Below are 19,319 nucleotides of genomic sequence, written 5' to 3'. Positions count from 1 at the left end.
CTTTATACCAAATGGACGTGAAAAATGCCTTTTTGAATGGAGATCTACAGGAAGAAGTTTACATGCATTTGCCTCCTGGCTTCTATGATGCAAAAGTAGGTAAGAAGGTCTGCCGGCTCAACAAGGCTTTGTATGGTTTGAAACAGTCACCTAGGGCTTGGTTCGATAGATTCAGACTAGCACTTGTGAAGTTTGGATATGTACAGGCCCAGTCAGATCATACCCTATTCATCAAGAGGGTGGAGTCCTCTTTGACACTATTGGCAGTATATGTTGATGATATTGTGGTCACAGGGAATGATAGCCATGAGATTGAGTCTCTTAAACAGCTTCTTCACCAAGAATTTGAGGTGAAGGACCTTGGTGTACTCCGGTATTTTTTGGGTATTGAGGTTGCTAGATCCAAACAGGGGATCTTTATATCTCAGAGGAAATATGTCCTAGACCTGTTGGCAGAAACTGGAAAGTTAGGTGTCAAGCCAATAGATACACCAATTGAACAGAATCACAGGATTAGTGCCGCGAGTGGGGAGCTTCTTGAAGACAAAGTTATGTTCCAGCAACTGGTAGGAAAGCTCCTATATCTCTGCCTCACTCGGCCAGATATTACTTATGCTGTTAGTGTTGTCAGCCAGTACATGCATTCTCCTAGAACCACACATCTTCTTGCGGCAGAAAGAATCTTAGCCTACTTGAAGAGATGCCCGGGTAGGGGTATACTTTTCAAGAACAACAATCACATGAAGGTGGAGGTTTATACTGATGCAGATTGGTCTGGGAGTGTTGATGACAGAAGGTCTACCTCGGGATATTGTGCCCTTGTGGGAGGAAACCTTGTCTCCTGGAGAAGTAAGAAACAAAGTGTGGTCTCCCGGTCAAGTGCTGAAGCAGAATACAGGTCCATGGCCAATGGAGTGGCTGAAATCCTATGGCTAAGATCTCTATTTGAGGAGTTGGGTGTTGAGTATGAGAAGCCCCTGATGCTGTACTGTGATAATCAAGCCGCCATTACTATAGCACATAATCCAGTACAGCATGACAGAACCAAACACATTGAAGTTGACCGCCATTTTGTGCGAGAGAGGGTCTCATCTCAAGAAGTATGCCTCCCTTACATCACATCCAGTATGCAACTAGCCGACATTCTTACTAAAGCCGTATCAAGAAAGAAGCTAGAGGCGGATCTATCCAAGTTGGGAATGATGAACATATACTCCCAATTTGAGGGGGAGTGTAGAGAACATTGATGTGGGCCCCACAGCTGTGGTACCACTCTGTCCGTAGGGTAGAATGTATCTAGTCACAGCTGTGGTTATTTTGTTGTTCTGTTATTTCTAGTTTCAGTTTTATATTGGTTGTTATTTGTTAGCAGTTATGATGTAAACACCAAGGGCAGATATGTCCTTTCATGTAACTAGCATAACCTATATATATTAACTTAAAGTGGCGGCGGCAGAATATTGACATTCTGTTCTTCTCCTCAAAATCTGTGTTCTATTGCTCTTCCATCACTCTTTCTTCTACATCTTCTTCACTTTCTCTTCTCATCGAACCTAAAATCTCTTAGTGATCAAGACTGAATAGCAGTCTTGAAAACCTACAATATATAATGGAGCCATTGCTTGTTCTAGTGGTAAAATCTCAAGATAAGTATGAGAATGCGGTTCAAAGTTCGAGCTAGAGACTTGAGTTTGAGCTTGGCTTGGTTCAAAGTTCGCAAGTTTGAGCTTGGCTCGGCTCAAGCTCGACTGCAAGCCAAGTTTTTTTTCTAAAAAATAAAAAATATACATATAAAAAGTATTTTTTTTATTTTGCATACAAAAATCTAAGAATTATAAAAGTTATTTATTATTATACATTATAAAAAATAAAAATATACATATAAAAAATGTTTTTATTTTACATACAAAAAAATAAGAATTATAAAAATTATTTAATTATTTACTATTATACATAAAAAATAAAAATATTATATATACTATATTATTATATAGAATATAAATTATTTACTATATATATTTATATGTATATGTATATTTATTTATTATACCAGGTTCACGAGCCGAGTTTCACAGGGCTCGAGCTCGGCTTGTGGCCACCCCTAGTTTTGGGTAGCTTTGTAGTGAGTTTGGGCCTAGGGATATTTTCGTCATTTTATAGTTTAAATTCTGGTCAGGTGCATTTGAAACAGTTGTTTTGGGTAGCTTTGTAGTCCGTTGGGGGGGGGGGTGTTTTAAGTTACTTTTGTTCTTAAAGGTCTGCTCGTGAAGGGCGGGGGGATTTTAGGGAATTATGTTCAAGGTATTTATTTGGCTTCTCCGTAAGTTATTGAGTCTTATAAAAGAGATGGGGGCTGTTTCGGTGGGGTCTTTTAGTTCTTTCTCTTTCATTTGAGCTATAGCTCAACCTCAACTAGGGTTTCCAAGTATTGGGAGTTTGGGTTTTGAGGACTATGATACTACATCTATTGAAGATCAGATAGCTATCCATAACATATTATGGACAAAGATATGTGTAACCTACTAAATCTATTGCTCACATGGAATCGAGCTCTTTTTAAGCTGGTGGAATGATGAACCCAGAAAAAGAGGAAAGAAGAATAAAAAGAAGGAAAAAAAGAGTGAAACTTAAATATATTTTGAATTTATTTGTTTTTGTAGTAGGATCCGAAATAGTTGTTTTGGGTAACTTTGTAGTCAGTTTGGGTGTAGGGGTATTTTCATCATTTTATAATTTAAATTCTGGTTAGGGGCAGTTGGGTGCACCTCTGTTGGTTTTTTGTCTGTTGGGTGTTTTTGTAATTAAAGTTGTTTTTTACTGGAGGTTGTTTCAAGTTACTTTTTGTTCTTAAGGGGCTGCTTGTGAAGAGGGGACATTCTAGGGGCTTATGTGTAAATGTTTTAGTTGGCTTCTCCAGACTTCAGCAAGCCATATAAATCTCATAAAAGAGAAGGGGGCTGTCTTTGTGGTGTATTTTTGTTCTCTCGCTTTTATTTAAGCTGTAGCTCAACCCCTGTTAGGGTTTTCAAGTATTGGGATTGTGGGTTTTGAGGTGTCAACTCATTTTGTGCCTTCCAATCCCTCTATCACTGTGTGTCTGCGTGAGAGGCTAGCTTGATGCCATTGCAACTGTAGCAGAACAGTTCTAGGAGGAGTTCTACTCCAGGTTCAGTGCTAAAATATATAAAAATCCAGTTTATTTTTGTTGTTTTTAGCTTTTTTTTGCTGTGCTTATTGTCGTTCACGTGATGGACTGAATATATCTTGCTTGTTTGCCCACATCAAAAGGAATGCTGAAGAAGTTTCTTATGGCCAGAAAACTTGGTTTGAGCACTTTTGCCAATTCATCATTATCTTGCAGGCAAGATACATACAAAGCTACCATGATTTATCATTATTTACACATCGTTGCTTACTGTATTAGTGGTGCAGTATTAGCCCATGCTAGCTTTGGTATTGTGTTAACCCATGGAGTCAGAAATTGTAGGTCCAAACCTGAAGCATAAAACCTTCACACATAGATGTGCGCACACACACATACAGACACAGAAGGAAGAAACAAGAGAAACAGACAAGAACTAATGGGGTGTCTATCCCCACCCCACCTTCCCCCAGCCCAGCAAACCTTATCTCTGCTAAAGGGCTTCAATATATAAATAATTACAAAAATGCCCCACTTGATACTCTTATGTAGGTGAACCACTGGACATGTTATTTTGTTTGAAACACTTAAACCTGTTAGCTTCTTTTTTCCAAAAAAGACTGTATTTGTCAATTTTGGCAGTCCTTTTTTTGATCAGTAAAGAAAAGATTTTATTAAATGATGTAATTAAGAGTTAGTACAAACATGTTGGAGTATTCCAACAGCCCAAGTTTTAGAACGTAAATGATTCAGTACAATCAGTTTTGCAGTATTGATTTGTTTTAAGTGGTTTCATAGTGTTCATACTCTAGAATGTGATTCTAATTGCTTTAGTAGTAGTTCTGTGAATAAGACTTCAACCTGTTAGTGTCTTATTTGGTGTAATTAAGATTTAGTATAAACATACAGCCCAAATTTGAGAGCATAAATGTTTTAGTACAATCATTGTTGCAGTGTTGATTTATCTTAACTGGTTTCATTGTGAATACCAACACACATCTTTCTTATCAATGGATGCTTTTGTTTATTCTAGGTTAGGCGCCTTTTGTGCTCTGCAAGACCTGTGGTAGTTCAAACGTCTGTGAATCCTAGTGCTTCTGATCAGGACAACCAACAGGTACAAGCCATTTTCCCCTTGGCTTGATGCTTTATTCATTGTTTGTGGTGAACGTCTTAATGACTGTCAAATTGTGGCTTGTTTTTAATCGGTTGTTGGAAAATGTGCTTGCTTTTTTTAAATAGTCGCTATGGCCTTCCCCTTATCTTCTATGTTTTGTAATGAGATGGAAGTATGAAATTCATTGATACTTATTTGGCCATGTCTTGTTTTCAATAAACGGGTTTTATCTGTTTCATAGAGGATATCATATTCCTAAGATATGTAGCATGTGAACAGGGATGAAGAATTAGTGGGCCATCTATTTCTCCTAAATTCAGGTGGATAAATCCACTACGAGAGTTTTCCTTTTCCTGTTTGACTACTAATGGATAACTCCCAGTTCCTTTAGGGAACTCATTTTTACTTGGCCTTTATCTTGGGAGCTAGAGGAGGTGTTTTATGGGTATGGTTCTAGCGATCATTTGATGAAGTGTTTGGAAAGAAAAGGAAGCATGGGATTTTTGAAGTAAAGGTCTTCTGACAGCTCTGTGCTGATGCTGGTAGTTTAGTCATGGATTGTGCTATAGTTATTAACCAGTTTAAGTCTTTTCACAGAAGAGATTTTTTGTTTAATTGAAGTGCTGTTTAGGGTGTAGGTGGTGGAAGGAACACTGTAAAGCATAAGTTGCTTTGCATTCTTTTATATACTTGCATTTTAATAATTTTCTAATTAATTGTCAAATAAACAGAACGGGTGGAACCAATCAGGAAAAAAAAAATAAATGAGGTGAATTCCTGGTAGAAAGGCAAGATATACTACTATTACAATGATAGCATTCCTCTGGAGGATGATGCGTAGATGATAGCATTCACTTCTGCAAGATGTTTAACCTTAGTTGGTGCTGGATAGTTTGGAGAACCACCTGAAATCTTGGAAAATTAGGGGTCTTAATAAGAGAGGGAGATTGCTATGGAGTTCTATTCCTGTGGCCATGGCATGGTGCACTTGGAAAGAATGAAACCAGAGATTGTTTGAGTCAAAATATCAGTTGGTAGAAGATGCCATCAGGAAAGTGATAGGGACTATTCATTCGTGGGTGGTTACAACCGAGTCGTTTTGTAATACCTCTTATAACTGTTTTTTTTCACCCTGTTTCTTTGTTTTTGTAACAGGGCAGGCAAGTACAGCTTAGATGAATATTTGTATAGTGGCTCACTGTACAGGGCTATACTTGTACATGTTACAGTTTGAAGTTAATGAAAGAATACAATACCTTACTTTTTCTCAAAAAATAGTAAATAAATAAAGGAGTGGTTTTTCTCAGACCTTGAATTATAAGATCTCTAATCAGACTATTGCTTTTGTTGGTTCGGCTGTCTTAATATGTATGCTTATCTTTGTTGGGTCTTAAGTCATTAGTTGTTGGGCCTTAGTTATTGGGCCTAATCTTATTTAGTGTTTTATTTGTCTAGGTGTCCCATCACTAATCAGGGGCATTCTAGTCTATTTATGTAACATTATGTAATACACTTATATAATAGAGTAGGGCCGGCTGAGAGATTCATTGCCGCCATTCTCAAATCTTCCTATCCTTCTTCTTCTTCTCTTCTCCTTCGGCAACTGTATTCCAGCAAACAGATTTATCCTCCAATTTGAACTGCTTGTTCAGTTTGATTCCTAGGTCTGCCAGTAGTTTAAATCTGCCAGTAGTTTAGACGAGATGAAAGAATCTCCCAGAGAGATGCAGCAATCAGTTAACGTAGTATAATTGCCTAATCAATGAAAATTTAGGTCAGTGCATTTGATTTTTACTATAAACAAGAGCCATAAAAATATACCTTTTGCATAATCTATTTTTTTTACCTTCTGTACACTAACATGTTCAGTTGTTCCTTGTATCATTTTTGCCTTATTTTGTTTCCTCTTTTTTTCCTCTCTCTTACAGGCTCAGCTCTGGCAGCTTGCTCAAAGGACCACAGCTCTTCCTTTTGGCCGTGGGGCATTTACTCTTGCTACCATCTGTACTCTTTTGACAGAGGTGTTTATTCTTTTTGTGGGCATACTTATCTAATACATTGTAGGAATTTGCAATTCATTTGTTTTCATTTTTTTTCTCTAACATATCTTACTGAAATTTTTGTAGGCACTTGTAGTACCAAAGCTTGTTTTGGCAGGTCGCTTGCCTGCCCAACAGAATGCAACTGTATGGTTTATTTTTGTCATTTCACTTGTTAATTATTGACTATTAGTTCTTTCTGAAATAAAAAAATAAGTACAGATTATCAATTCCTTTACATTGTATAATGATTTGTAGTGTTTAATGCTTATATTTAGTTTCAAGATGGTTTCTTACTGCTAAACTTGATTTATTACAGGTATTCATCTGTTGGTTCTAACAATTGAATTTAGAAAAGAAAATAGCAAGGATCTGGTTGTTGCTTTCAGCTCAGGGAATTTTGATTTTATTTTCTTGACTTGAAGTTTATTTCCTGTTGGTCAGTCAACCCTCCAGCATCTGGAGACTGAAGTTGGTATCTTCTATTGGAAAGTAAATTGAGCATTTTGGAAGTAAATAGGAAAGAAACCATTGAAGGATAATGGCTTTTCAAATATTGTTTTGGCTTATGGCTTGGAATCCTTTGAAAAAATAAAGACCATCACCCCCACCTTGTTTGTGCCAAGTTCTTCTAGAGGATGTATGGCACCACAATACGGCAATTTATGTCAAGATGTAATTATGCAAGGTTAATGCAATTTCTCCTATGTCAAGGAAATGGTGTTAAATCATCCATCCGATCTACAATGGTTGGGATGATAAATAATGATTACTCTGCCTGTCACCTACATCCTGCAGACAGAACCTTGCTTTGTCTTCTTTCTTGGAGAACAGCAGGCATAGTGACCCTATGGAAGATCATCCACCAAGGGTTTTGTTTTAGGAGGAAAAATCATGCTCTAGCAGTTTTTACATTGAAGAGAAATCATATAGCTTCCAGTCCTGACATTGGCAGCCTCTAGCATTCCGTTGGTTTAACATTTAATTAAGAGATAAAACTGAATTCTAATAGAAGATCTCTTCGAAATCCTGGTTGGGTGTGGATAGTTTGCATGTATTACCCTCAGGATGACAGTGTATCCTGAATGTTATGTGACCCATTTGGAATAGCATACTCTCATAAAGCTGAATACATGTCCTTGCTGTTGTGCCTTTTGAATTGTCCAAGAGAAGAGGCTCAACTCTCTAACATGAATGATTATTTAAGGAATACCATTAGGTGGGCCAAAGAAGAAGCCATTACATCATCCAAGCTGGTTCGCAGCTTATGGAATAAAGTCTTTAATGCTAGCCTGCTTGGTATATCTGAGATGGGCTCCAAGGGGTTCTAATGCTGTAGCATATTTTTGGGCTTAACATTGATTGAATCTGCAGTTAACTCCATTATTATTTTTGAATATTTTATTGGCAGATGTTGAGATGAACATAAACACTAATACTTTGTTGGATTAAATAATTGTTGCTTGTTGAATCTTAAACAATACAACTAATTTTAACAAATTTTGAATCATAATTGTCAAGGTATCAAGGCAAAGCTAGGCAATAAGGGAGTGCCCACTGCCTAGTCACCTAGGCCTTGCCTAGGCATGGATTCAAAAAATAAAAAAATAAATAGAAAAGCTAAACTGTAGGATAAGAAAGCGCCTGCTGATTTGGGGTAGGGTTTAATCTTTAAGGTTTTTTTTTTTGGGTGCTTTCTGGCCTGGGGAAAGTTACATCTTCCTCAATTCACATTTACTCACCCCTGGTGTTCTAATATACAATACAAGGACAAGAAAAAAATATAGAAAAAAGAAAGAGAAAATGTTTTTTATTTCTTTTTACTTGGGCTGCAGAGAAAAAATATGTCCTGTATACAGAGAAAAACTAGTTGTATTATTGTGATAGCTGCAACTTTTTTGTTCTTTTGAGCAGGTCAATCTAGATCCTAACATAAGAAATGTACAAGAACTTAAATCCTGGCCAGAGTTTCACAATGCTGTAGCTGCTGGGTTAAGGCTGGCTCCTTTTCAGGTTAATCCATAGTTGTCCAATGACATGCATTAATTTTCTGGCAACTCTGCAGATGTCTATATTTATTCATTTTAGCACTAATGTTTGACTACTATTTTCCCTCTCATGTTTGGTTAGTATATACTGGACTATGTTATCTTATTTTTCATCTGTATCTGCAGGGAAAAATGTCAAGAACATGGATAATATATAATAAACCGGAAGAGCCAAATGTTATTCATGCAGGACTTCTCCTTGCACTAGGATTGCATGGACATTTACGTGTTTTAACAGTCACTGATATATATCAGTATTATTCCCAGGTATAGTGTTGCATTGATCATTAATTTTCTTTTGCTCATTGTACTCTAAGGTTCTCAATCCCCCCCCCACCAAAAAAAAAAAAAAAGATTCTCAATCAAATCCCACAACCCCAGCTAATTTCTGGTCAAAAAATACGGTGAGTCTAACTCCTACAAAATTTGGGGCACGTCACTGAAGTTGAGTTTGAAGATCAACACATCTGAGATTTTAATCAAACACTCTTGTCCCGTCAGTGTGAGAGGGAAGATCATGTGGAGATGTAGTGGGCTGCTATCCTTTGTAATGTCTGAGAGGTTTAGTGGTTGGTCAGGAGTTAGATTTTTCAGACAATGTCCAGGTAAAGTTGCTACCAAGTTTTGGAGGACAGTGGAACTATGCAATTTAACAAGGATGCCATCATTTGGAAACATCTAACAAAATTAGCACACTTTTTAATTTAAAGTGATGAAAAAAATTATCTTGTCTAAAATCTATGGTTTGACAGAAAGTTTCTCCTCTGATGGTATTTTTACTGTTGAGGTTGTTCACTTACAAGCATATCTATTTGCAGCATTGGAAAATTCACTTTGTTACTTAACCAGTTCTCAAATGAAAAAGAAATGCTTGGACATGTCTATCGAATTAATGGTATTTGACACTAAAGGACATGCCTAGGTTTGTAAAAGATAGAAAAGTGCACTTGATGTTCAGTAAATTGATGAAGAGGGATGGGAAAGCTGATACTCATCCTTTACTAGTACTGACCTTTTCTGATTTTTCTCAGTTAATGTACCTCATTACCAATTGTTTATGGCTTTCTCAGTAAATCAATGTGCTTGCATATCATAGAATATGTGTTTTCTTTTTCTTTTATTTTGTTTTTGTTAATAGACTTTCCTAGTAATTCAAATGTTCCACTTACCTTGTAGGAACATGAGAGCACAACAGTAGGACTGATGCTTGGACTAGCAGCATCATATAGGGGAACTATGCAGCCTGCAATATCAAAGGTAAATGCATGTAGTACTGAAATATGATTAAATCATAAAGGTTTTTTTTTCTGACTTTTCTAAAAGTTGTCAAAAATTAAAAAAGGCCTAAATCTCTTAAAAAAAATGAAAATTACATCTTTTCCAAAAAAAATGTAAACCTCTCAAAAACTTAAAATAAATTATTAAGGACGGTTTTCCTTTAGTTATCCTTATGCCCAAGTTTTTTTTTTTTTTTTTTTAAAAAAAAGAAAAGGAACCATATTTGATATGAATAGTATGACCTGAATCCTGAATCATACGATTGTAAAAGCATTGTGTTACCAAATGAAGCACTGTAACAAGCTTCCCCAAGGGAGGCATGAGGTATAGCCTCACTAATAAACAAATAAAGCAGCACAAGAATTACAAATGAGCCCAATACAACCGATCCCTAATTACCCCTTGGTTAGCTAATGAATCAGCCAATGCATTAGCCTCCCTCCCCATCCATTGTATAATCAAACTCATCTGTTGCGTTAACCATATGAACTTTTTCATTTCATCTCGGTAACACCATTCACTCAATCCGGATCTTTTAGCCAGCCCACCACCTCCTTGGAGTCCCTTTAATCACCAGGTCCTCCAAGTTCATCTTTTGCTATCTGAACACCTTGTAGGACTGCATACAGTTCATCCTTCATAGAGTCTCCATTCTCACCGTTCCTGAATAAAGTGCTACCATATTCCCTTCCTTATCTCTTATGACCCCTCCAATTCCGGAAGCCAGAAGGGCCTGGGTTGCCTTGACTACTCCCATCAAAATTTAATTACAAAAAACCTTCAATGGGAGGTGCCCATATCAACCTTGTTTTAGCCTTCTGTACTGAACTAGAAGCCATTGGAAACCAACTCCTCCAAATATCATCAAAGGAGAATTGTCTAAACAAATCCAAAGTTAGAAGCCAATGTATAAACCTTGGTCATTACACAATCCATAATTTGTTGTTTGCTTCTCTCCTCTTGGAAGATCCTAGTATTTCTTTCTTCCCATAAGGTCTGAATCACTATTGCTTTGCTGCTCTAGTGTATCTCCACATTATTCTTCACCTTCTCTTTGGCCACACAAAGGTAAAGATCAAACAGCATCTTAATTTCCATTATGTTCCATCTGCACCCAAACAAAGAGAAAATCCAATTCCTAATATATCAAAGGAATAGGAGATTAGTGAGTGATAACAAGGTTCACCATCAGATTTACAAAAAGTGCACTAGTTTGGGGAAAGACACAAAAAAGGCCTCTTCTTTTGCAAGTAATCTAGGGTGTTAACTTTCCCGGGGGGGGGATCGGTTGACGTCAAACTTCCTTATTAGGAAAGATTACTTATTAAATCAAATATTAAACACAAAAGTTGTTGTCTTGTTTAAGTGTTTTTTTTTTGTTTCTTATTGCAATAACATCAATTTTTATTCCCCTGCAAATTTGATATGCTGAAAAGAATGTACTACATTTCTGCAGTCTCTTTATTTTCACATTCCCACTCGCCATCCATCTTCCTTTCCAGAATTGGAGTTACCAACACTTCTTCAGGTACTAAAGATTGTATTTATGTTTCTAGAGTCCAATTTTGCTTTGTCTTTTATACTTTTGTGATTTGCATTTATTTTATAACCTTTATTGGACCAGTCAGATTTTACATCATGTATCTGACTAGTTCAGAAAAGAAACGTCTGCATGATTGTATTTTTCAACTCTTGCTTGTCTCTGGGTATTGATGCCTCAAGAGTCCTTTTTTGGCTGGCATTTGAATGCTGTTCCTACTAGTAATACATATTCACAAAATGAAGCATTTGGTTATTGCTCATTTGATCTTTTAATCAGTAACCATGAAGGCATTTTGTATTAAATATTAATGAAAGTAAAACTTTCCTCCGATCCTGATTAAGGGATAGAAGGGACTAGTGAGACATACAATAAGTTCCAAGGCTGTCTAGAAAACATTACAATATTCATTTGCAGCTTAATTTACATCAATACCCGGATCTGGTTCCCACATAGGATATGGTGTCCTATGATTCAATGAGTGTATTTGGATTAGGGGAGTGGAAATGTTGGATGGAATTGGAAAATGGGTAAACTGCGGAATGGCTAGCCCTCCTGTGGATTTGGAAGTCCACTAAAATGGTGGACAAAATATAGCAAGGTTTTCTGCTTTCTGGTTTCTGCAAGGCTCTATAATGAATCCAATTAACTAATTCAGAATTTAGCAGATTACATTTCTTTTGTCCTCAATTTCTGTTTTTTCTCAAATAGAAACACAAACTGATGTCTTTCTTTTTCTGTTCCTGGAAAATTAACTTACTAGGGTAGTTACTCAACTTTTGGAAACTTCCTGCCAGCCTTTGTACAAGCACAAGACTAGTAAATGTGAAAGCATTTCTTTCAATGTTTTATTGGCTTTTTATAAATGGTTTGCCATATCATCTGCAGTAGTTCAAGTTAAAGAAATTAATTACCAGTTAGGCAGGTCTAAAAATACTATTTTGTGTATCTGCTGATGCCAGGAAAAAGAAGATTTTTTACTTTAATTTATATTTTGGTTGATTTCCAGTCAGCAGCTCTCATGTCCATCGGGCTTCTTTATGAAGGATCAGCACACCCCTTAACCATGCAAATTCTTCTGGTATTGTTTCACATTTACCATTAACCATTGTTTTAATTGAGTTAGATTTTTTATGCCTTTGTATGAAATCAGAGATCTTGTTCTTGTATATAATTAATGCCATCATCATTAGAATTCTGAAGAATCTATTAAAGGTATTTATTTGTCTTATGAAAATTGAACATACTTTTTCTACAGTAAACAAAAAAATTATTGAAGTATATCTATACAAACAAATGTAAACTAGAAAAGAAGGTAATGACAACAGTGTCCAAGCAGCTTTACAATGTACCATTCTCTACACTGAAAACAATCAATCAAGTAAAAATAAAAATCCCTTCTTTCAATTTGAATTCTTTGATGTGCCTTGTAATATTCTGCTTTTATGCAGACAAACTGAATTACATTTTCTTTCTGCAGTCTGGTGGAGTTGTTTAATTCTCACCATGTTGTTGTTTTCATGCTAAATTGCTAATTATGTTATTTTAGTTGCTGTTGGTGTTTCTATTTATGTTTTTATTTCCATTTAGTTAGCCTCTTGTCCAGGTCTTGTTTATACTTTATAAGCATCTTGTTGTTGGCTTTCTTTTGGTTGTTTTTTTTTTTTTTTTTGATAAGTGTTTCTTTTGGTTGTTTTTATAATAAAGAAAAATCCATCTTGGTTGGTGCTATTTAAATGGGTTCTTATTTCTCTTGCCTTCTTCTATATGCCTAAAGGTGGCTTTAGTGAATTCCTCCCTTCCCTGCCCAAGAAAAATAACCAAGTGCCTTAAGACACCTATGTCTCATGTGGCAATTCCATCTTCATATAAATATTTTTATCATATGAACCTCATTTAATTGAAACTGCTCACTCTCTCCCCTAACCTTCTTCCTACCAAGAATTGCCAATCCCTCACATTAACCATGATCCACCTCATCACTCTCGACCTCCTAGCCCTCCAACATTGGCATTGGCTGTGTCCTGTGCACCATGCCAGGGGGAGAGCTAGGGTCAACTGAACCACCCTGACAATGAGCCATCCTCTTCTTAAGTCTGATCTGTTATTCTGTTTACCTCCACAACTTGACAAAGAGTATGAAGATTTCAGTGAGAAATGCACTGGCATTGCCTCTCTCTACCATCTCTCTATCTTCAAGCTTGAGCACTGGGTAAATCCTGTCTTTAGTGTTATTAGAATAATCAGTCAATGCAACTGTTGGATCAACAGGAGAGATATTGCTCGCACCATTCAACAAGAATGAGAAAGATATCCTTTTCTAAAAGCTAAAAAGAGAAAGATATCCTTTTCTAAAAGCTGAAATGAGAAGGATATCCTTTTTCTTCATGTGTCTCCTGTAAATTATCAAAATTGGTAATTTTAGTATTTCTCTCAACCATTGAAGCAATTGCAAGTTAAACTTATGGGGTTTTAATACCTTTGGGCGAATGATAGCCAACAAATGCCTCCATGCCAGGTTAATGGGAACTAGCCCTCTTGAAGCATATAGGGGCTCAAGCTCATCATTCACCTCCTGCCTATTTCATCCAACCAAGGTTCCAATCCTCAAATGGTCCACCTCAGCTGATCTGTCGTCTGCTTTCAAGTCAGCTGCAGTTGAGATGCTTTAAATATTTCCAGAAAACCATACGAGCACTATTTTATTAACTTTCAAACTTGAAGTTTATGCTAACATACCAGCATGGCCCTCAGTTCTGAAATGAATACCAAATAAGTCAAGGATTTCCAAAGGTTTGACAAAGTATATTTAGCCTACATCATCACATTCTCCCTTGTAACGTCTTCTCTTTGTCCTTTGGCTTTCTCCCTGCCACTAGTGGTCCAAGTGAAGATCATGTGTCCTTTGAGGCCCTGATTATGTTTCCACAGTTGGAGTGCCAAGTGTTAACTTCTCTCCCATATCTGAACTACATCACAATCCTCTAAAACTAGGATATGTCCAAGTATCGCATGGTTATCCATAAAACTGTATGACACCTTAACTGTATGGTTGTACAATACAATTTTATGTCAAATTATGCTCCCATACAGCATTATCAAATCTTGGTTGAAAAGAGATCCCTTGGATCCCATGAATTTGATCCATGGTTCAAAACAACCTCTTTGGCAATCAACTTGTCAGGCCCAGAAGACATCAGAGGTGAGGCCCAAGGCCAGCTTAAACTGTATTGATTCAATGTAATAAAATCTTTATAAGGGTGGGCTGTTGTAAGGGGATACTGTGGAAAATCAGATCTGAAAACTCTCTCTCTTCTCATTTCTTCCCCATCTTCTTTCTTCCCTTTCCCTTACTCTGTTTCAGGAGGGTGGTTCCTCAAAAGGACCCTGTGTTAGGCAGCCCTAACACAACTAGGGAGCCTTATGTGTCCTACACAAATCAAACAACCTCAAAGAATGATTTTCTTTGAAGTTTTTCATGGATTTTTTTTGTTTTTCCTAAATTTCTCTTAAAAAAATTTGATTCTACTTAGGAAACCTCGTAATCCTCTATCTCAATTTTGGATTAGTACAAGTCTTCAAATATAGAGAATTGTTCTCTAGGTTGAGATTGATGTATCAATTTAGACAAGAGGTGGACACTGTAACTGTAGGGAAGGGTATAACACTGTAATAAAGACTTCTTACAAGTCTTATTCTTCTAAAGCTTAGGAAGGAAGGGAGGATGCTTGGTGACCTTCTTGTGTGTTGAGACACCATCAACCAATGTTTTCAGGTGATTTCTTGAAGCTAGAATGGGTGTAAACACCATTGAAGATCACTAAACCCGTGGAGATTCACAAGAGATATTCTTTCTAACTTGCAATTGAATTTCAACGGGGTAATTAGGGATTTCACTGCATAAAGATGTTTTAGTCCGAAAGAAGATATTTCTAGGGTAAGGAGATTTATTCTCAGGAAGAGTAAATGACATCCTTCTTTGAAACAATTTTGAAAAGCAGTTTTCACCCCCTTTCTCTAGGAATTCTTTCAAGATCTTATTATAATAGTATGATTAATTCAGACCTGCCCCCAGTTTGTTCCAATCAATATTCAATCTGAATCATATACACATAATAGCCATTATTTGTTAGCATCTGGTTTGAAAATTTTATTTGACTAAAAAAAGCTGTGGGTTTGACTTTTGAACCCAAGCAAAGATATTTTACTTTATTTATTTAAGAATGGATCATATCTGAACTTTATCTGAATTGAATCTTGACATCTATTTGTATAATAGGATCGAATTTGGATATGCCTAGATATATCCAAGTCTGACCTCTTGACAGACCTAGAAGGCTCTGTTGGGATTAACTATGTATCTTTAGACCTTTTTACCCTGCTCTTAATAGTTAATGACTGGACTGCAGTGGTCAGTTTCAGGAGGTTACTTCACTATGGTCCTTGGTATTGTATGGTGAGTCGTTCCCATCAATCATAGTTTTAAAATTTAAATTCATCTCAACTTGTCTTAAATTGGTGGAGTTTTTCTGCATTGTTTATCTTCTTTAATCTTGTTGAGGATTTTACAGTTTTTGTTACTTGATTTTATTTGTTGTTTGTTTTATTAGTAAGTGGAGACCACAGCACACTATTTGGAAGCTTTTAGAGTAGTGTTTTTTATGTTTTATTGAGTGTTTTTGTATCAGCCGCCCTATAAGGGCTTATCAGTCATTGTACACAGTTTTTATTTTAAGTATAAATACTAATGGAAGAGGGTGGCCAGATCTGATTGTCTTCTCTTCCTTTCTTCACTCTTTCTGTTTTTCTCCTCTCACAAAACTTCTTCTTTTCTTCCTCTTCTACAGTTTTTTATTTCAGCAAATTTCTACTAATCTTTCCAATTAATTCAATATATAGCATGTTTAAACAGGGTTTTTTACCATCTTTAATGTATTAAAAGAAATTGAGTTTGGTATTTCCTTTGGCTGAATAATGTGGTATAAGTAAAGGGAGTCAATCTTTGATTGGTAATTCTTTCATCACTTTAAATTCTTTTTTACTTATCTATGTTCTTAATTACACTGGTATGTTCTTAAAGAAGTATTGTAAGTGGATTCTAGTGATAATATAAACCAATTGTTTGTAAAATTTACATAATTCGGTATCTACTATTTTTCTAACAAAGGATATTGCTCTATTTGGCTTAGTATTTTGACCTTTGATCTTTCCACAGTTACCTTTTATCCAGAAAATATTGGCTGGAAAATTATATTTAAATTTCTTTACAGGGTGAAATGGGTCGAAGAAGTGGTGGTGATAATGTACTGGAAAGAGAAGGTTATGCTGTTTCAGCAGGATCTGCATTGGGGCTTGTAGCTTTAGGTACAAAGGTCTATGTGTGACTGAGTTATTTGAATTTGAAATATACAACTATAACCAGCTAAGTTAAATTTTAATTGAAGGTCGAGGCGAAGATGCACTTGGCTTCATGGAGACTATGGTGGATAGGCTTTCCCAATATGCCGGTGTCAAAGAATTTCATAATGTATGCTCTTCATGACTCATTCCACCCCGACAGAAAAAAATTTCCTTGTTTCTTTTCTTTTCCTTTTCTCCTCTTTCTATGCTGGTTAATGTGGTATGAATTTTGAATCCATTAATCTGTTGCAAGTTTTCAGTGGCAGGAAATATGACTTTCTGTAACTTAATCTATCCATTTTATGGTACATTTAGATAGGTTTTCATATATTTTTTAAAATATATGATTTTTTGCATTTATCAGGAAAGATCCCTTGTTGTGACACCATCAATAGATGAGCATAATCGCTGTTCTGGTCAGGTACTAAGCTTTTTGCTTAATTGTTTTTACTCCCTTCATAAGAAATGCTTTTCTGTCGGTACCATTTCTGATGGATGCATTCCACTGTATTATGGTCCTAGATGATGGATGGGACAACTGTCAATATTGATGTTACTGCTCCTGGTGCCATAATTGCTTTAGCTCTAATGTTTTTAAAGGTATTTTTTCTCTAAAGAAATACTGTATTGTATGTTTCCAACAATAATTTCATTATATGCTTGATATCTCAATGTTCTGTTTCATAAATGCTCATCTCCATCCACCATAATTTTCCAAAAGAGCCATGCTTTTGATATTTTCCAGATTTTCTGTTTTAACCAGCTCTGTATTACAGACAGAATCAGAAGCTACAGCATCTAGGCTTTCTATCCCTCATACCCATTTTGAATTGCAATACGTAAGGCCTGATTTTATAATGCTTCGTGTCATTGCACGGAATTTGATAATGTGGAGCAGGTAAAAGCATTAATATAAACTTATCTGTCTAGTCAATCTACATTCCAAGAACTAGACTTCTCACATTTTTACTTTTTTTTGGTGATACAGGGTTGAGCCATCCAGAGATTGGATTCAGTCCCAGATTCCTGAAATTGTGAAAATAGGCATCACGAGCCTGGGCAGTGAAACTGATGACTATGATGAAATGGATGCAGAAGCACTGGTTCAGGCCTATGTGAATATAGTAGCTGGAGCATGCATATCTGTTGGTAATTTTTAATTACTATTTTGAGCTCCATCAATTTCAGCATTTTGTAGATTATAATAGTATGGGAGGTATTTATATGTCACCAGATCCACTTTTTGGTGCATGGATAATGTACACTAATGGTCTTTGTTTTCAAGTGAATGGTTGCTAAATGTGTATGATTATGAAGCAATTAAGATGAACTATTTTCCTAGTACTATGATGTCTGACTAAAGACTGCTAGATATTTTCATATGCTAATGCATTTATACTATTGGGGGTCATTTCTTGGTGTCATAGTAAAATCTTGGGGTGACAAGCATGAACATTCAAGTGTGAGAACAGTGATTTTGTGCAAGAAAAAGGGATTAAGTTTAGGTCCGTATCCTTCCAAGTTTCCAGATAGCTGGAACCATCATTGTGTAATGGCTGTTCTAATGTATTTATTACTCTTTTACCTTGAGAATTATTAGAAATAGTTACAAGAGATTACAATTTCTCAGTTGGTGTTTATCCCCTTATTGTGTATGCTCTGCAAGGCTGATGGTGAGAGTTGCTTCCACCTTTTTGTTTCTTGCTCTTTCACTACTTCTATTTGGGATTGGTGCTTTTCTTTGTTTGGTGTAGGTGGAATCCCCCAGTGGATGTACAAAGCATTTTGACCACAAAAAATACCTTGAGTTGGCCAAAGAAGAGAGGGAGGCTGATGTGGAGTTGTATAAGGGTTGCCATCCTTTGGGCAGTATGGGAGGAGAGAAATGCGAGGATATTCTTAGAAAAAGAAAGAAGTAAAGAAGATGTCATTGAAACAATTAAAATAAGAGCAGTACATTGGTTGAAGTGCATGGAAAGCTTCTCAAGTATATCAACAAATGACCTGCTGAGGAATTGGAAGGAAGTGGCGGACTCCTCTGTTTATAAAACATCTGTTAGCCATCAATGGACTCCACCAGATAGAGGTTTTGTAAAATTAAATTTTGATGATAGCAGCTTGGGTAATCCAGGACGCTCAGGCATAGGAGGTGTATTTAGGGATGGGGGAGGGCAAATTCATTGCATTATACTCTGGGTCAGTTGGGGAGGGGGACTCTTTGAGAGCAGAGGTGATGGCTGTGGTTGAAGGCTTAACAAAGGCAAGGGCAATGGGAATTACTAATTAATTGTGGAGGGTGACTCAAAGTTGGTCATCAATTGGTTACAAGAAGAGGAGATGAAAATGTGGCTCTTCACAATGAAAAGAAAAGAATCTAGTGGCTAACCAGAGGCGTGGGTCTAAGAATTGGATGGGTTAAGAGAGATGCAAATTCTATAGATGATGCATTAGCTAAACAAGGGGTGGGGAGAGATTCTTTGTTCTGGGCACAGTTGTAAATGTTTTTGGGGTGGGTTGGGAGAGATTCTTTGGAGGAGTCAGACCTCTCTTCCCAAATTGGGTAGGGAGTTGCACCACAGAAGAAAAATTCTGAAGCATCACTCCCAAGTTAAAATGCTAAAACTCCTAGATGCTCTCCAATCTAGTGGCAAACTTTTGTTCTCAATGTATTCGTTTTCCTTTGTAGCAATATTATGTACCTTACGTAGACTTATTCTCCTAATCCAAAGACTCCTAGATGCTCTCCAACTCATAC

General features: G+C 36.5%; 1 protein-coding gene across 3 annotated transcripts in view; it reads left to right on the top strand.

Moving 5' to 3' along the window:
- The window catches only part of EMB2771 (E3 ubiquitin ligase), a 73,196-nt gene that overhangs the window by 31,014 nt on the left and 22,863 nt on the right, over positions 1 to 19,319 (top strand). For all 3 annotated transcript variants that reach the window (XR_016082431.1, XM_010255483.3, XM_088897779.1), the window contains exons 13-26: positions 4,176 to 4,259; positions 6,188 to 6,280; positions 6,386 to 6,445; positions 8,213 to 8,311; positions 8,473 to 8,613; positions 9,523 to 9,603; positions 11,081 to 11,152; positions 12,174 to 12,245; positions 16,435 to 16,528; positions 16,609 to 16,691; positions 16,929 to 16,985; positions 17,087 to 17,164; positions 17,341 to 17,462; positions 17,553 to 17,713. Coding sequence is in view for 2 of the 3 variants with exons in the window: in XM_010255483.3 (XP_010253785.1) it covers positions 4,176 to 4,259; positions 6,188 to 6,280; positions 6,386 to 6,445; positions 8,213 to 8,311; positions 8,473 to 8,613; positions 9,523 to 9,603; positions 11,081 to 11,152; positions 12,174 to 12,245; positions 16,435 to 16,528; positions 16,609 to 16,691; positions 16,929 to 16,985; positions 17,087 to 17,164; positions 17,341 to 17,462; positions 17,553 to 17,713 (1,297 nt within the window). In the remaining variant the exon portion in view is untranslated. The remainder of the gene's footprint in view (positions 1 to 4,175; positions 4,260 to 6,187; positions 6,281 to 6,385; positions 6,446 to 8,212; positions 8,312 to 8,472; positions 8,614 to 9,522; positions 9,604 to 11,080; positions 11,153 to 12,173; positions 12,246 to 16,434; positions 16,529 to 16,608; positions 16,692 to 16,928; positions 16,986 to 17,086; positions 17,165 to 17,340; positions 17,463 to 17,552; positions 17,714 to 19,319) is intronic.

This window comes from Nelumbo nucifera, chromosome 2 (genome assembly GCF_055504915.1).
Source record: "Nelumbo nucifera cultivar China Antique chromosome 2, China Antique-T2T, whole genome shotgun sequence".
In the NCBI taxonomy this organism is placed as follows: Eukaryota; Viridiplantae; Streptophyta; class Magnoliopsida; order Proteales; family Nelumbonaceae; genus Nelumbo; species Nelumbo nucifera.
This window is presented reverse-complemented; position numbering and strand designations above follow the sequence as displayed.